This window comes from Carassius carassius, chromosome 49 (genome assembly GCF_963082965.1).
Source record: "Carassius carassius chromosome 49, fCarCar2.1, whole genome shotgun sequence".
Taxonomy (NCBI): domain Eukaryota; kingdom Metazoa; phylum Chordata; class Actinopteri; order Cypriniformes; family Cyprinidae; genus Carassius; species Carassius carassius.
This window is the reverse complement of record NC_081803.1, coordinates 12,836,880-12,855,953: the sequence shown is the minus strand read 5'-3', so window position 1 is coordinate 12,855,953 and position 19,074 is coordinate 12,836,880. Positions and strand designations below refer to the sequence as shown.

The following is a 19,074-nucleotide window of genomic DNA, read 5'->3' as shown; positions in this document are numbered from 1 at the left end:
CAATAATCAATGTCAAACGCCTGTAAAAGTGTCATTAATAAATGTGAAACATCATTGACTTGTAACTTGTAATTATATTGTATTTTGTTGTATTAGCTGAGATGTTTGTTGAGCTCTTAATTTGTCATGAAATAAAAAAAAAAGAAATATTTGCACAGTATTTTACATTGTAGAGGCCAAATAACACAGAAATGTATGTAAAACGGTGTTTTGAAGTCACACACTGAAAAACCTCTGAACAAATCTACCTTCATTTATTTACACCTTCACTAGTGTCTAGTTTGCTAAAACTATTTGGTGAGTTACAAACGTTGCAAAGCTAAACAGCTGAACCAGCAAGTAAAGGTGCTAACAACCACATCCTGTTCTCAAGTGCTGACCCATGATGCTTAGAACCGCTGTCTCTGCTAAGTAGCTTGGTTAAAAGCACCTTTTTACAGCATGAACCTTTTTAACCCTTGTTGAAACAGGTTCAACTTTCAAAATGTTGACTCTTAACTGAACTGAAGAGTTCCCCTGTCATCTTTGTCGATGGCTTTTTCAGTATGTTTGTGAAACCAAAGACCGTCTTCTCAAGCTCTGCTTAAGCCTGTGACTAAAATCACAAATCTCAGCTTTACACTCACTCAAGTTATTCTCATTTAGGTGTCACAGATAAAATCTGAATCAGTAAAATCTATGTCTTCCTAGGTATATAATGCTTTTTAGTTTTCCTGTTCTTACTACAGCCATATCCCGGCAGACTGAGGGAAACCACAAGGTTTCTTAATGACGTGAGTGTGAACCATTCGTTTGAGCAGTAAACTTCTAGGACTTAGGACTTTTCTACAGCCATTCAATCTACCAGGTATCAAATAGACAGGCATCATCTAAGCTGAACATTTTGTATACGTGTTTATGGACTGGAAAAATAAGGTTGCATTTGTTTTATTGTATATTTAAGATTATTTCATAAGAATTTAGAATCTTTTATTAACAGGAAATGGGTGTTTAAATTAAATGTTTAATGTATAATGTTTTTGATGTGCTTTTTATTTGTAGAACGTAAAGAACAGTGCATCGTGCAATTTATTATATTAAGAAATAATACAATATTTACATTTATCTGACGCTTTTATCCAAAGTGACTTACAATTGCTATATGTCAGAAGTCACACGCCTCTGGAGCAACTAGGGGTTAAGTGTCTTGCTCAGGGACACATTGGTGTCTCACAGTGGATTCAAACCCGGGTCTCTCACACCAAAGGCATGTGTCTTATCCACTGCACCAACACCTCCCCCTACTATAATAAATATAAATAAAAAAGACATGATTGCAAATCAAATTATAAAGGACTTTAAACTATACACAAACCTGCAATGTTTTTAAAGCACTAAAAGTAATGTAACTTTTTTTTTTCCTGGTAGCTAATGATGTTAATATGTAATACCCATAGACATAATAAATACCTAAACGCCTCATTGGCCGCTCGATTTATGTCTATGGTAACACAGAATTCGTGCTTTGCATGTAACCCATCCAAAGTTTACACACACAGCAGAGAACACACACACACACACACAGAGCAGTGGGCAGCCCTTTATGCTGCGGCACCTGGGGAGCAGTTGGGGGTTTGGTGCCTTGCTCAAGGTCACCTCAGTCGTGGCATTGCTGGCCCAAGACTCAAACCCACAACCTTACGGCTAGGAGTCAAACTCTAACCACTAGGCCACGACTTCCCCATTTTAGGGCATCACAGACATGTCCTGAGTCAGCAGCATTTTGGTATCACTATGACTCTTAAAAATACAGTGTAGGTAAGCATCTCCCAAGGTTTCAAAACCCAGTTTTAGTAAAAACTAAAAAGTGCAAATAATATCTGCAAACAGATTCAACTCAACCAACCAGCTCAAGAGTTTTGAGGTGAATGCAGAGGAAGCAGTCAGTGTGCACACACCATCCCCAAGACAGAGAGGTCAGACTGTTTACCCCTTCTTTAACTTTTTACCTACCATTCATCATCTGTTTATCATGCCATTGTGTTTTTATTTCAGTTTCTAGGAGGACAGGCAGGCAGAACCAGAGTGCCATGGCCACTTATACTGGTGATAAACTAGAAGAGGATACTAAAGTAAGTTCACTAAGTCATATTTGTTGACTGTATAAAATGAAATTTGAATGACCTGTTCACATCTGACAGCAGAGAAAGAAAGAACTGCCACCTGGTGCCCGTGCTACTACTCAGAATGATGAAAATGAGGAGGAGGATGATTACGATGATGATTCTGATGACACAGAGTCTGATGAGGAGGAAGGGGAGCCTGGATCTGCTCCAGAAGGGTTGGACCACTCATCTGAGACAGGTCTGCTGTCCAAAATGAGAGAGATGTATATCGATGTTTCATTTATGATAAGCTAAAATGAAAGAGATATACAATGAGGAAGTGGACAAGTGTTATAAGTTGCAACACGTTTCAGTAATATGTTATATCAATAGTGCTAAGAACATTATAGTTATAATACTCAAGATAAAAAGCCATGTTATTTTTTTTGTATAATGTAGATGTGTTTGTGTGTGGATGATTTCTCACAGTGCATATGACCCAGCTGGTTATGAGCATCTTCCTGTGTCAACCGAGACCAAAGAGCTATTTCAGTACATCACATGGTTAGCATGCTCAAACTAGGGTGACCACCCGTCCCGCGTAGCGCGTGCGCGCACAGCGTTTGAAGCCCAATTCATGCGTCCCGCGAATTGAGACTGTGTCACGCAAAATAAATGCTTGCTCAAAAAAAGTTGATGGCTCTATATCCTCGAGCCCCAGGCAGCCAAACGAACATTACTTGACAGTTCAGCAGCGAGCGAGTTTGAATGAGAGATGAAGTTTACAGCTTTATTATTTCTGTTTTAACGTTTTTCCTACATTATTTATATTAAAATATGTTCTGTAGGCAATAACTCAGTTTACTATTTGACTAATTTACTGAGGTGGCATCGTTTTTAACTTACAAAAATGATAATTTGGTGGATAATTTACATTTTTCCGTTAATAACAGGTAGTGTATTCCGATGTAAAATTAACAGTCGCCTGTGGACGCTCAACAACCATCTTATCTGAGCTCAAAACGCTGCTTGAGCAAGTGTCAAGATACTAAAAGTATACACAATTATGAACGTTTACTGTATGTGTGTACATAAAAGCATTACAATATATATATATATATATGTATGTATAACTGCAATATAAAGTAATTTTGAGTATTATTGCTATTAGTATTATTTTCTAAAATTAGGTAGATGTAATATAAAAGTACACATGGCAATGTTTTTGCAACAGCTCCAAGTCTCACGCGCAGTGTAGGTTATACGTCACTGTCCGAATCCGTTCACTTATTTATTTATTCACTCCTTCCTATTGAACTCAACTGCCATACACTATATAGGGATTAGGGAATGAGTGAATTCCCTTCCCTTGAGTTGTGATGTCAGACTTTTTTTTTTTTTTTTTACTTTTCCTGTGGTGTTGAGCAACTACAATTCATTTTAATCCTATAATTTTATATTATAATTTATTTAAAGTGAATAAATTGTAGTGAAAAATTAATAAAATAGGAAATAGCTAAAGTAAATCGTAAGTGGAAGTGCATCTGTCAATTCTGTCATGAGCATAGCATACATCAACAATTACACATGTTTAGGGGAATAGGGCATTATTAATATACCATGTAAGGTGGTATGTGCTAGAAATGGGTAAACCACTATCAGTGAGTCTGCCCATGGGGTGTCCCACATTGTCCCTCAGAAACGTACCCCTTGTCCCCCCTTGGGCTTATTAGCAGGTGGTCACCCTAGCTCAAACTTCACAGCTTTTGATGTGCACCTCCACATGAAACATGAACAGAGGAACATCTTGCAAACTCACCTCTTACACTTGGAACAATAAAAGTATCTATAGTTGAAGAAACACAAAATACACTCTTTTGACTACTGTTTTCTCACAAATATTAACTGCATGACTGTTTCTTTCAGATATACTCCATAGATGATAGAGCTTGACAACAAACTGAAGCCTTTTATCCCTGACTTTATTCCAGCTGTGGGGGACATTGATGCTTTCCTCAAAGTGAGTGATGATTTTCAAATCTGTACTGGACAAGAGTGTCCAATTTTTAGTTTCTGAATCTTTCTGTTCAACCCACAGGTACCACGACCAGATGGGACAGCTGACAATCTGGGTCTCCTGGTTCTGGATGAGCCTTGAACTAAACATTCAGACCCAACAGTGCTTTCCATGCTGTCAGATAACAGCAAACAACACAATGTTGATGTGAGTTCATGTACTCACACTAGAGGACTTAAGGTGCTTTGATGATTTTAGCCTAAGTGAAATGAGTAACTGATGCACATCTCTTTCACAGGAAGTGAAAGTAATGAGCATAGAAAACCCAGAGAAGAACCCCAAAGCCATAGACAACTGGATCGAGAGCATTAGTGAGCTTCAAGCCTCCAGCTTCTGTACACTACAAAGGGAAAGCACTGACATGAATCAACCACGAACATCCAGAGAGCAGAACATAACATAGGAGATATACAGTTAAATAAAAGTATGTAATGTATAAATATCCCAGAAAAATAATATTAAATTAAACTGAATCAATAGCAAACACTGAAAGGAACGGAAGGCATTTAGCAAAGCAAGATGAAATGATAGCCATAATCAGTTTTAAATTATACACTGAACCAGAGTAAATTGTCTTTTATGAGTTAGTTATTAGTCTATAATGTGTAAAACAATGTACGAGAGATGTTGTCTATTAGATAATTTGAATAAAAGCAGCCCTGCCTTCTTCTTCCTTCTAACCGCTATTTTTTTTCTGTCGTGGTTTTTAGTGGCTATGTTTTACTCTGAGATGATGCAATAAAGAGCATCATATAAGTAACGTCTACATATTTGAATGGTTTGATTAATGGTTATGAGTTATAGTAAAATTGAATTTTTTAAATTGAATTAGCTACAAGAAGATCTAGAAGTCTAACTCCTGACTTACGATGACTGGATGTTACATTCATATTTGTCTGTTTTTCTTCAATGTTTTGGGTAAGTATGGCTAGATCATATCTATGTTTAGATAAATAAAATGTATTTTCAAAAGCTAGATATGTTATATATGATGTTTAATTTCCTCATCGTGAATTACTACATTTTACATTTATGGTCATTATATGATTTAGTATATTTCAATCAGAAGTATCTGTTTATTAATCGTAACATGCAAACATATTGATTTGACAGTGAGAGAAACTGAAGTCAAAGAAGTGCAGACGGGTTTATACAGTCGTGTTGAGCTGACTGGAGAGGAACTTGATCAACATACTGTTGATTCTCTGCGCTCGGTGGAATGGACAAAACTAATTGGATCAGTAACATGTCTATGTTTTAGGAAAAACACCACATTCAGTGCTGAATACAGTTAATGCTGTGGCTCAGCTCATTTCTATTTCAACAATAACAGCCTCATTCTGGAGAACGTGACAGCAAAGGATGAAGGAAATTACACTGAAACAATACTTAGAGGAAACGGCACTAAAATATCTCAAAACTTCACATTAATAATTCAGTGTAAGTCAGACCTATCACAATCATGCTTATTAATGTAGAATTCATCTAAATTTTCTGTACTTTTGCTCATTGTTTTACTTTAAGACCCTCTAAGTGCAACAGAAATTGTGGTCTCTTGGACCTCCAACACATCTGTGACTCTCAAATGTGAAGTGAGTGGCGTCTTTCTGCATCTGATGTGGAAGAGAGAAGGATTGCCTGTTCTAGAGAAACACAGACACTCATTCAGTGAGAGAAACCAGACTCTACACATCAGCAACATAACCAGCTCTGATTATGGGACGTACAGATGTATTGCTTCAAATGCATATGGAGAATCAGAACAACACACATATATTACCGGTGAGCAGAGGTGGGTAGAGTACCCAAAAACTGTACTCAAGTAAAAGTAAAAGTACTTCTAGAAATATTTACTCAAGTAAAAGTAAAAGTACTAGTCTTGAATAGTTACTTGAGTAAGAGTAAAAGAGTATTGGATAAAAAATCTACTCAAGTAGTTAGTTACTAGTTACTTTGGGTCATATATACTGAGCCTATTTTTATTTAGATATATAGATAAAATGTATGTAATGTATGTGTGCGTGTATAAATGTATATATTTCATCAGCCTTTACTCCAATTTATGTAATTTATTATAAAACCCTGTCTGTTTACTTAAGTAACAGATATAGGTGTCATGCCATAACATATTTTTAATACGGCTGACTTTATATTAAATGTGAATTTAACATTGAAAGTTAATGTGATATAAATATTGCTACTAATCTTTCATTGTTCAGAAAGAGAGCAAATAACATTTACATTATTAAAGATAGTTTTCACTGACAGTCTAGATTTCAATCACTCTCAGAAACTCCCATTAAAATCACTGAAACTGTTAACACTGTGAAATCAATATCTTAATTAAAGATTCGTACACACATCTGCACTTTGTTGTTTCTGACGAGAGAATTCGCCAGAAAGAGGTATTCAGTCAGTGAGTGAGTGAAGGAAGCACCGGCATTTTAGCGATGACTCATCGGAACACCTTTGATTGGCCAATGCTTTAATAAGCTCAAAAGAATCGTGTGTGATTGGTTATAATGCGCAGGCTGTATAAACGCATCTGTCTCTGGCTAAGCGCCAGCAAGCAATCACAGATCTGAATTTAGCAGCTGATAATATGACTCGCTGAACGTACTTGCACCAGTGTGATTGTATTAAAATTAATAAAATCTTAATCGGCTATTTTTTGTCTTTTGGAAGCTGCATTCAACTTGACTCCCCTCTGTTATAAGCCACACACGTACAAGAAACTAATGTCACAGTGGTTTCGTGTACTGTAATCGAATGTAGCCCAAGTTATTACCTGTTAAACAGTAGACAGCACACGCGGTGTTCATCTAATAAGGATCTCCATCGCTAGCAAATAATAACCTTTGCAGATTTCAATTCAGTGCAGTTCCAGCCACGTTTTCAACGCTCTTTCTGTTCTAAAACGTTACAACTCCGAGTGAACCGCTTCAGACGCTCAGCGCGTGCGGCAGGGAACTGAACGACTCATTCAAACTGATTCATGAACCAATTCACTCGTTTGCCAATTGGTTTGATCAAGCCTTTGAACAGAATTGACTCAAAAGAATGAATCATTCGCGAATGGGCATCGCTCATTGTCCAGAGAAAAGTAGACGGCGCGTTTGGATCAAACTGAAGCATTTATAACATTTATTGCATTAAGATAAAGTAACGAGAGGAGCGTCGCCCACAGTAACGAAGTAAAAGTACAGATTTCCCCCCCAAAATTTACTCAAGTAAGAGTATAAAGTACCCATCTTTAAATATACTCTGAAAAGTATTCGTTACCCCAAAAAATTACTCAAGTAAATGTAACGAAGTAAATGTAACTCGTTACTACCCACCTCTGCCGGTGAGCAGTAGTTCATTCGTTGAGCACCTTATGAATCCTCAAAATGATGCCAGATTACGATATTCTGTTTAGGGCAACAAAATAAACCTAACACATCTTTAAACACAAAGACATTTTGTAAAAGATCTTTCAACAGAAACAAAATCAAGAAAAAGAAAGTAGCATTGCATACTCATGTAATTTTCTGGTTTTCTTTTAAGGTGAGATCATCGTGTTCTTCTGCCTTTACAAAAACCATCACCGTAAGATTTGCTTCCAAATACATCAACAATGTTAATTCTGTGCAATTTAGTTAGCATGATGAGTTATGTGAGTAAAGGAGTAGCAAATAAATAAAAGAATAAAAATGAATAACAAACAATGTAATTTGATTATTTTTATCAAGTGGATGACTATGACTTTATATATATTTAACAACATAATCTAAAAGAATTCAGTAAAGTATATAAGTCAGTAAATAAAACAATGAACCCAAAGAATGTTATATTTGTCATGTTTAAGGCCAAAGGGTCGAAAATGCCAGAACTAACCAAATAAGTAACATATAAATAATGTACTTTTTTTCTGAGCGGCAGTTATAGCCTCACTCTTTCATACACAGGGGATACAGACAAAGTCCATGGAATTTATCAGGTAAATCACAAAAAAGCATTAAAAAGTAGTAAAATGTCAACACAATCCTCAAGTAATTTTTAGGGGTCTTTAAGTCAAATAATAAACTGTATCCAGTGGAATTATATGAATGATGTATGTATATGTTTTATATACATATAAATAATACCTGTTTACCTGACCTCTCCTGTCTCACAGGAAGTACCTGATACTGAAGAGGTGACTTTTTCTTTGTACGTCTAATGAGTTTATTTTGCTTTGCTACAGTTGGTAATTCTAGTGTTGGCAACAACCCTGTGCTTTCTGCAGGCTGTTTCATACTCCGTGAGATAAAGTGTCACTGTTTTCATAGCTTTTGCCCACTCTGAGACACCTGCATGCTATTTCTCCTGCTCTTTTTCTAGCAATAATTCACTCATCACGAAATGAACACTCAAAGTGAAGACCTGATTATTACAGAAGCCTTATCACAAGTCCATTGTTTTTGAATGTCAGTGCTACTCCTGCTATATTTTCACACTTAAAACAATAATTTAGTATTCCTCTTGTACCACTGTCCTCTTTTATGCTAAGAAATAAATCACCTTGTGGTTCTCTCCTGCAGCCAGTGGTTCCACTGCTGCCAGCATTAAGTTTGAGTATGATTCAGTGGGCTATATAACACTTTTAATTTTCAGAAAATTTTACTTTGTATTTAAAAGCTTTGGTTTAATATACTTACCTGTTGATCAAAAATAGCCTTAAACCTATAAACTTCTTTTTTTATTATTATTATTTAGTATCTTTCAGAAGGGTGTACTCACATTTGCAACACAAAATTTTATCGCTTTGATAAGAAAATCTTATTTTGCTGAATATTTTTGGCATTCTTCTTTGGTAATTGATCAAGCAGGCTTGTTGGAACATATCTTCAAAGAATATTAACATTTCGTCTAAGTACATATTATTGCTGAATTTGTTAAGTTTTAGAGGAGGTGAACTCCTTTATGCTGTGCACTGTACACAGTATATAAACAGATATTAACACACATACCGTGGTTGAATACATAATGTAACTGGATTTTGATTAATGCCTAAAGTCACAAAAAGGCTGTAGGCTTGTTGAACCTTTGACACTTATTTTCTATCAATTACTATATATTAAAAAAAAAAAAATACATAACCAATATACAGGTCCAGATATTTTAAAAATAGGCAGATTAGGGAATATGAGTTTACCATGAAAAGTTGTATTGGCTCAAAGAACCCCAAAGCCATAGACAACTGGATCGAGAGCATTAGAGCTGCATCGGTCCAAGCCTCCAGCTTCTGCACTACACAAGGCAAGCACTGACATGAATCAACAACGAACATCCAGAGAGCAGAACATAACATCTGTGTCATTTTATAACAAGAGTCATGCATATTTCTTCAGACCCATGCCAGATATTGACATACAAGAGTGGCCGCCTGAGTTTGAGGAGCTTTTGGAGAAGGTTAGATCTTGACTGAAAGCTATATTATATCTATATCTGCTAATTCCGTCATGTTCACTTTCACTTCCCCATGTGTTCACCAGGTCAATCTCCCCACCGCAAATATTGACTGCAATTTGGCAGATTATGTCAAAATTCTGTGTGGTAAATTGCATGTTGTGCAATTTGTGACAAGTATGTGACATTTATTCACGTTTTTTTGTTTTTTTTGTAAAGCACAGGATTTTAGATTTTAGTTGAAGTCTGGGTTGTATTATTGAAGAGCTCATTTGGTTTCTCATGTGATCTTTAAATCTGTAGAGGAGAGCCAGAAATCTGACGCACCGCCTGCTTCACATGCAGTCATTGCTAAATCAGAAGACTCACTTTGGACTGACGTCTCTTTCATGGCCTATTTTCTTACATCCTGTTTTGTTGTTAGCTGTTGTATCGCCAGTTGAAGTTGTGAAACTGCATTCTCTTCTGCATCTTAGATTGTGTGAATTCTTCATATGTTTATGTTTAGCAGGCTTGTTTTAATAAAAGCGTATTTCCTCAAACTGTAGACTGGAAAAGTGTCTTCAAAACTCATCACAGCTACTCCATCAGTCCACTGCCTGATTATTTTACAGTTTGAAATGAGCTGGTCTTTTCTTACTGAAGGGTAAACGAGAGGATGATGGGTTTCCTTGTTAACTCCACTTCTTACATTAAGAAATGTTTTATGTAACTTTATATTTAGTATCACAACATCCAGAGTCTTCACAGATTTTTTAGGGGATATACTGTTAAATGAATGTACTGTATGTACTGTGTAAATATCCCAGAAAAATAATACTAAATTAAACTGAATCAACAGCAAACACTGAAAGGCTTCTGAAACAATGGTAGGCATTTAGCAAAGCAAGATGAAATGATAGCCATAATCAGTTTTAAATGATACACTGAACCAGAGTAAGTTGTCTTTTATGAGTTAGTTATTAGTTTATAATGTGTAAAACAATGTACGAGAGATGTTGTCTATTAGATAATTTGAATAAAAGCAGCCCTGCCTTCTTCCTTCTTCTAACTGCTTTTTATTTTTCCTGTTGTGGTTTTTAGTGGCTATTTTTTTGTACTCTGAGGTGACAGTTTCAACTCGGAGTGCATTCAAGCGTGTCATAGAAACAAGATCTGCAAATATGAACGGTCTGATTAATGGTTGCCAATGTTAATAAAATGCTAATTTAGCTATTGAAACATTAAGTCTAACTTCTGACTCACGATGCCTGGATATTTCACTTGGCTGTGTTTCTTTGCTGTGTTTGGTAAGTATGGCTAATAAATTCCATAGCTAATTGTTATTGCAGTGTTTTCTTTTTGCTATTAATGCATATGTGATTTGTAATATATAAATTAAGTACACTTTAAATGCTATGTAGTATGTTTACTTAAAGAGAATAATTTAATCTCTTTAGGCCAATTATTTACATGTATGGTCACTTATACATAGATCTACTGTAGTTTACATGTTGCCTTACATATTGATTTGACAGTGAGAGAAACTGAAGTCAAAGAAGTGCAGACGGGTTTATACAGTCGTGTTGAGCTGACTGGAGAGGAACTTGATCAACATACTGTTGATTCTCTGCGCTCGGTGGAATGGACAAAACTAATTGGATCAGTAACATGTCTATGTTTTAGGAAAAACACCACATTCAGTGCTGAATACAGTCAATGCTGTGGCACAGCTCATTTCTATTTCAACAATAACAGCCTCATTCTGGAGAACGTGACAGCAAAGGATGAAGGAAATTACACTGAAACAATAGTTAGAGGAAACGGCACTAAAATATCTCAAAACTTCACATTAATAATTCAGTGTAAGTCAGACCTATCACAATCATGCTTATTCATGTAGAATTAATCTAATTTTGCTGTACTTTTGCTCATTGTTTTACTTTAAGACCCTCTAAGTGCAACAGAAATTGTGGTCTCTTGGACCTCCAACACATCTGTGACTCTCAAATGTGAAGTGAGTGGCGTCTTTCTGCATCTGATGTGGAAGAGAGAAGGATTGCCTGTTCTAGAGAAACACAGACACTCATTCAGTGAGAGAAACCAGACTCTACACATCAGCAACATAACCAGCTCTGATTATGGGACGTACAGCTGTATTGCTTCAAATGCATATGGAGAATCAGAACAACACACATATATTACCGGTGAGCAGTAGTTCATTCGTTGAGCACCTTACATGAATCCTCAAAATGATGCCAGATTACGATATTCTGTTTAGGGCAACAAAATAAACCTAACACATCTTTAAACACAAAGACATTTTGTAAAACGTCTTCCAGCAAAACAGAATAAAAAAAAAGAAAGAAGCATTGCATACTCATGTCATTTTCTGGTTTTCTTTTAAGGTGAGAACTCAACTGTTAACCGAGGAAATGGCGCTGGTGGTAAAACTCAGTCTGATCAGATTGTGCTTTCAAGTGGACTCACACTCACAGGAGTTTTGGGACTGTGCATCGTGTTCTTCTGCCTTTACAAAAACCATCAGTGTAAGATTTGCTTCCAAATACATGTTCATAAATGTTGCTTTAGTAAACCAATTGTTTATGAAACCCACATCCTTCATGATTTAGATTTATTATGTGACTCAGATCAAGAAACTCAACACAACGTAATCTCAGCATCTCAGTTCTCACCCAATTGTTTTCAAAAACACCAGGTTGAAAAAAAGACATATTAATTATAGAAACACAAAAACCAGACAAATTTTCTCCTTCTGCAGTCTCCCTAAAACATGACATGCAGTTACATTTCATTTGTATTTTGTAAATAATGTTTTAATCTTATTGTATTTTTAGGGCAAAGAGCAGAAAATGGAAGAACTACAAATGAAGGTATTAAAAAAAAAATTTTATAAGCTTGTATTAATTATATACTTATACCAGTTGTAACTGTATAATATCTTCACAGGGGGTGAAGACAATGACCTTGCTATTTATCAGGTAATAGACGATCAAAAGCATTAATAAACAGATGCATAATAATTAATTTATTATACTTAGATGGACATTAATATGATGAACATTTAAGACACTATCTTCTTTACCTTAAAGACCGTATGAAAATACAAATAGTGTTTTGTGGCTTTTATTTCAAATATAGCCTACTACCTTTGATGCCTACATGTTTACAAATCAGGTTTTCAGTAGATAGTCTAATATAATCTAATTTTGCACTCATAAACATAACATTTAGTATTATATTGTTTTGTCCTGTTGCGTGACACTTAAAAGATTTAATATTGTGCTTAATATTCTCACAATTTAAATACACTGCTCTGCACCGGAAGTTGCGGTGCTCACTAAGCCAAAATGCCACTGTCAGGTCATTCATTGGGTCTTTAAGTCATGAAACAATCTCCGTGTATCCAGCACATTGATTAATGTGATTTAATTTTTTTTAAATAAACATATTAATAATACCTGTTTACTCCGACCACTCCGGTCTCTCAGGAAGTACCCGCCACTGAAGAGGTGACTCGCTTACCGTACGTCTACACAGACTTCATTAAGCCGAAAGAGAGCGGTCAGGCCTCAGCAGCAGCGCAACACTTTGAGGACTTTGGTTACTCTGAGGTCGGACCCACATGCAGGGAAGAAACAGTCTTTCTATATGAACGTGTCTCTAGTGAACAGTCCACAGTGTGTCCTGATGCTGAAGAGGAATAACAACTGATATAAGATACTAAAAAACATGTTGAAATGAAAACAGCAAATACTAACACACACTTTCATGTTCCTGAATCTGGTGCAGTGCAACAAGTGCAACATATTTCTAAGCAGCGAGTGAAAAAAATACGTTACGTCCTGATCAACCACTAGAGGGAAGCAAAAACAGCTGAAAACACACTGTTTTTAGTTAAAGGTGCAAAGCTGTCACTGGAGTGGCTTCCATTTACAGAAGTTAAAAGGTACAACCATGTAGCCTACCTTATTTACACCTAAATGGTGCATAATAATAGCTTAAATGTACATGATAGTATTCGAAAAGTACATATTAGTACCTAAAGTGTACATATTAATAACATTTTAATGGGAACCGCATCTAACAGGTTTTTTTCCCCCTGAGACTGAAGCAGCTCCACCATTTTTAACCATGATGGTCAACAACATTTATGATGGACAAATCATCTTAAAAATAGTTTCATGATTACAGTTACATTCAGTAGGCTAAGCATCATTCTGAAATATAGCAGTGTTTCCTCTCTTGCACTTGGCACTGGATCATGCACAGCATGAACACCATTATACAGACTTGATAAGTACATAATAAAAGGACTTCATTAAGTACTTCAGCGTCTTGCAATAATGTCAAGGAAACAATGTTTGAAGTGACACATATGCACACTGTGAGGGGTCATAAATGTCCACCCTACTCATTAGTGGCTGTCATACACAGTGATTAGATAAACGACTTTTCAGAGCAATTTGGAGCAAAAGTGGTTTGTCTTGACTAACTCTGTTAAAGGTTCTGTATATAAATTATGACATGTCAGGAAGTAAGCCGCAGATTAATTGATGTTAAAAGGCAAATCTAGATGTCAGTAAAGAGGCGCACTCTAACAGCGCACAGTAAGAGACCAAAACAGGCCAAAGCATTTGAGAGACAGCTGTCAGTCAGGGCTGGACTGGGAAAAAAAATCGGCCCGAGCATTTTTGCCCAGACCGGCCCACTATATGATCATAAACACCACCCATCTTTGCACGCCCTTAATTATATGCATACCAACTCCTATTCATAAAAACCACTAATGCCATGTAATGAGTGAGTATAGGAACGAGTGAGAGTTAACAGATGAAATAAGTCAAAATTGTATATTTATTAATACAGTTGAACTATACTCCACAGCGGTGAATCCTAAAACAAGCTATAAGCGGCTCTGGCATAGCAATACCAGTGTTTCTTACAGGATTTTTGTTAAAACTATGGTGGTGTGTCTTCGGTCCTTCTAGGGGGGTTCGGGGGCATGCCCCCCCATGAGAAAATTTTGTGCATTTTAATGTTAAATTCATTAATCTGGTGCACTTTGAGAGTTCAAAATTAAAAGCTCCAACCCATATTCAGTGTGCAAATTAAACAAAGAAAAATTCAAACCTCTTTTAGTTACAGTGTCTATTTACATTACACCTATACATAATAATAGTTATAATATTAATCCAATGACAGTAATAGCCATATTTTGTAAAACAAATGCACAAAAAAAGGGAACTTTCTTAATTAATTGTACCAATTTCTATACTTGAAAGAGATAAGCACATGATCTTTTATTTTGACGCAAACTGCATCAAGCTTTTATTTTGGCGGAAAACATGGTTTACAAACGCCTCTTATTAAATTTCTAGTGAATTGCGGTAATCGTCAACTATGCAGATGTGGAATTAATTAATCTACACTCATGACATGGCCTAAGTGTTTTGAAAGTAGTTATGCTTAGGGCAGGCTCTACACTTTCTCATCTCTCTCCTGATCCTCCGTCCTCACTATCATCATCTGCCACAGGAGCTGATGAAGGTCAGAAAACATATATTTTGACACAGTTTACAGTGTCTGCTTTAAGGGCCTGTTTCTATTTTTTCACGCTATTTATCTGCACATTCCTTGCGTTTCTACTCCATCTTTTTTTACAGATACACACTGACACTGCTGCCGCTCGCTCACTCGTTTAAAGTTGTGATTGGGCCAGCCCAGTGTCAATCAAGAAAAGAGCCAATGGGCCGCTGATCTACGTGTTTCATGGGCTGGTCTGTCAGAAAAAAAACTAACAATGACTTTGACCAATGCATTACACCGGCACAAACCCAGCGCCGCCAATTAAACAAAACAAAACAAAACGAATGGGCCGCCGATGTACAAATTGTATGGGCCGTTTAAAAAAAAAAGTATGAGTATGAGATATCGGCCCAAAAAGCACGTCGGCCCACCGGGCAAATGCCCGGTATGCCCAATGGCCAGTCCAGCCATGCTGTCAGTCATCTGTAGAGTACATTTCTCACCAATTCTTTCATTTACATTTTAAGTAGAGTACCTTCATGTATAACTAAAGCAATGTCTTTATTTGGATTCCTCAAAGCAACCAGGGATACATAGGCCTACTGCCACAGGATGCAAAGAATATGTTCCTTTCTTTGTTTTTCCTCCAGAAAATCCAAAAGAAAAAGACTGAAATAACAAATTTGTAACAATTGTTAACTGTACAGTCTCACTTTTTGTAAGTGTGGTTAATTTGTTACACCCATGGAATGCTGGGAAATGATACTTACAAACAGAAGGGGGATGTAAGTGTTTAATAATTTAACTTTAATCTCTTAAAAAAAAAAAACAGAGGTTTGGGGGTCAGTGTTAATTAAAGATCTCATAAACAACTACAATAATTGTAAACAGATATTTATATACAAAATTGCACATATCATTTGGGATTTAGAAAAAAAGAAAACAATGTGTGGAAAATAATTTGCATCGCTCGTTTGGGGATAAATAAATCACAAAGCGAACTCACCGGACACAGACACTCCAGAACAAAGGAGTAGACTGAATGCAATTCAGGTATCAGGAATAAAAGATTTGTGTGGTAAACAGATGCACTCTGATCCGAAGGTTTAACATCAGTGATTAAGCCCTATCTGGCAACCCTGAGACAAAAACAACCCGATTTCAGCACGTTTGACCAAGCTGAACATTCACTTGGAATTAATGGACCAAATCAGACTATGAGCACCATAAGGCTCGGAGACCCTCATTCAAGTGTGTATAAACTGCAGGGTTTTGATTTTCACTAAAGCTACAGCATCATTTGAGATTCACTTTTGATTTGAGAGTTAAATGCAAATATTTTTTTACAAAAAGGGTACCCCAAATCCTGTGAGATGCTTTCATGATCCATTGTGTGCATTACCAAATTTATAAAATGATATGCAGATGAACAATCACAATCACATTGAATAAGGAGAAAAAAACTACACATTTAGAGGAGAAAAAATAATTTCACAGCATTTAAATTTTCAATTTATATTCTGATAGACACTGTTGCCATCCATGGTTTACACTGTCATAATAACATATACATTATCTATTGTGATTTAAATAAATTTCATATTACACCATTGAGAGCTTCACTGTGATATTCAGTTTCTCTCTTCTGAAAATCCCCCTCTGTGTCCACCATCTGGTTGAACACAATCTGTGAATAATTTCTCAAATATACAAAAGTGCTCAGTCTTCAAGAAAGCGTAAAAAATGTCTATCTGGCCCGAAAAGCCTCTTCCCTTTTTTAAGGCAAGTGGTCACCAGTAGGTCAAAAGACTCTTGCCACAGAACCGTGCTGTATCAACTCCCAATAAATATTGCAACAAATAATTCCCCCTGCATTTGAAACGAGTGAGCAGAGTTAATGGCTTTTGGCATTTGTAGTTTCAACAAATGGCGAGAGCTTTACAATTAATGTACAAGGAGGGGAATATCTCTCAACTATACATGGAAAGGGCACAAATGACATAAGTAGGCCTATGCGGCATGAATGTGTGGACAGGAAGCCAAGGTCATGTTCATAAGTGTAAAGCATGCCAAAATAAAAAAAGAAATAAATACAAATAAACTAAAATGATCCACTACATTTATGGAGAAGAAGGACCTCTTGCAGACCTTGTCCCTTTGTCCCTCGTTTATCTCTGAACTGTAGCTGAGGTACTGTAAACACTTAGAGGGTGCTCAAGGGAGGCCAAACAACTCTTCAACAAATGATTCACAAATATCAGGCTCCTTCCTGTTATCTAAACAAAGCTGAAACATACTCAATTCACATTCAGTAGAATCCTCAGCCAATTAAAGTTGAGTTCCAAGAATGTCAGAACTCTTGTCAGATTAGAATTAGCGGATTCCAGCACTGGTCGGAAACATGCAGTCATTACCTTTCATTCTCACCAACACAACAGCGACGACACAATATGATACAACAGTACCAGTAAAATCTGCTTTCCAAAATGATTTTTAGACAAAGTTATATACCATCTTCATAAATATTTTCTTTGCTGTTGTGGCCTCTATCAATATAAATAGCAAAATATACTGTCAAATATCCTACAGCTAGTTGAATCCCCTTATCCATTTACACTAACTAAAGCATCTTAAAATCACAAGATACTTTTCTGAAAGGATCCATTAGAAATAATGTACAATTGGAACTAAATCTTTCAACAAAATGTATGTCTGTAGAAAACAAAATTAACAAAATAATACAACAAAAAGCAACACAATCAATGTGCGTGTTCTTAGCCACAGGAGTGCATAGACGCTAGAGAGTTTGTGAAATGAGTCTGGAAGATGTGTGAAACCAACCGATTGGGTGAAAAGTGACGAAAGAGCTGATTTTTTTTTTCTCTTAGAGGTGGTGATGGGGTGTGGAAATCATCCGTGATGATCTGACCTACTTCTTTGACCTTTTGTTCGGAATCCCAACCGAAGATTGTTTGAAGAAGAATACTCGGAGCTAAATTTTGTTTCCTTTTTTTCCCTTAAATTAAAATGCTAACCAATAAATATACAAACAAAGAGTTCACTTTTTTTGTTGAGACTAAAAATGCTTCTAACACTTCGTGGTGTACATTCAGGAACATTCATATTGAAAGTGAAAAATGCAATGTAAAACAAACAAACAAACAAACTGGAAAAAAAATCACTTTAAGAGTTAACAATAAACATTGCCATAATAATAATTTATATCATATTACAAATTATTTCTATCTGTGTGTTTTTTTCTCCAGTCCAAGGTCCCTGCAAGGGTAAGGTGTTTTTTTTATAGTTTTTCTTTTGAGGGAATCCAGATGTAAGGTCCAGACTGTTCCTCTATCACCATCTTACACTGGCTATAAATGTCCTCTAGCGTGTCTCCTTGAACCAGCGCTGTAAGGAAAAGAGAAAGAGTTTTTTTCATTTTGCACCACAAGAAGTAAGAAACCCTGATGTCAGTTTCATAATGATAATTTTTTTTAACTTAGTGGCCCATCAGCCACGTTATTGCTATGGATTCTTTTGCATACGTTTTAAGAACAGCCATTTACCCAGCAACAGAATATCTAACAAAGTAGTGAGAATTATGTAGCCTATGCCTATTCATTGAAAAATATTTTGTATTTTTTCTGTTAAGAAAAATAATTATTCTGTTTAAGCATGCAACATTATAAGGAAAGCAACAGACTTTTTAGATCTCTTCCAGGAGCTTTCTTGCAGATGCAGAGCAAAAAAGCAGTAGTCAAACAGGTTCAAAATGCCCTCATATTAATCATAATGTCACTGCACGCTTTTTCATATTCCTCTCAGGGGTCACGGTAATGCAAATTTCAAGAGAAAGTTGATGTGTTTCACTCAGGGGAGACCATCAGCAACATGGCTCTGCTGTCAAACATGATGGATGTAATAGGCTGCAGGGGTTGGCCTCTGAGGTAATGTATA

The 19,074-nt window shown here is 36.2% G+C and overlaps 2 protein-coding genes and 1 pseudogene across 33 annotated transcripts in view; 2 read left to right on the top strand and 1 right to left on the bottom strand.

Moving 5' to 3' along the window:
* The first annotated feature begins 768 nt into the window (after positions 1 to 768).
* On the top strand, positions 769 to 10,241 carry LOC132132362 (intraflagellar transport protein 46 homolog; annotated as a pseudogene).
* Positions 10,242 to 10,703: 462 nt separating this feature from the next.
* Positions 10,704 to 13,298, top strand: LOC132132361 (fibroblast growth factor receptor 1-like). The gene is made up of 5 exons (XM_059544735.1): positions 10,704 to 10,880; positions 11,109 to 11,435; positions 11,520 to 11,777; positions 11,979 to 12,241; positions 13,083 to 13,298. Exons 1-5 carry the CDS (start codon positions 10,838 to 10,840, stop codon positions 13,296 to 13,298), a joined length of 1,107 nt encoding a protein of 368 aa, XP_059400718.1. The 5' UTR covers positions 10,704 to 10,837.
* Positions 13,299 to 18,145: 4,847 nt separating this feature from the next.
* LOC132132047 (disks large homolog 2) overlaps positions 18,146 to 19,074 on the bottom strand; it is a 220,222-nt gene continuing 219,293 nt past the window's right edge. For all 32 annotated transcript variants that reach the window (XM_059544234.1, XM_059544224.1, XM_059544237.1 and 29 more), the window contains one exon: positions 18,146 to 18,525. In XM_059544234.1, coding sequence (XP_059400217.1) covers positions 18,419 to 18,525 — 107 coding nt within the window. In that variant the 3' untranslated portion in view covers positions 18,146 to 18,418. The remainder of the gene's footprint in view (positions 18,526 to 19,074) is intronic.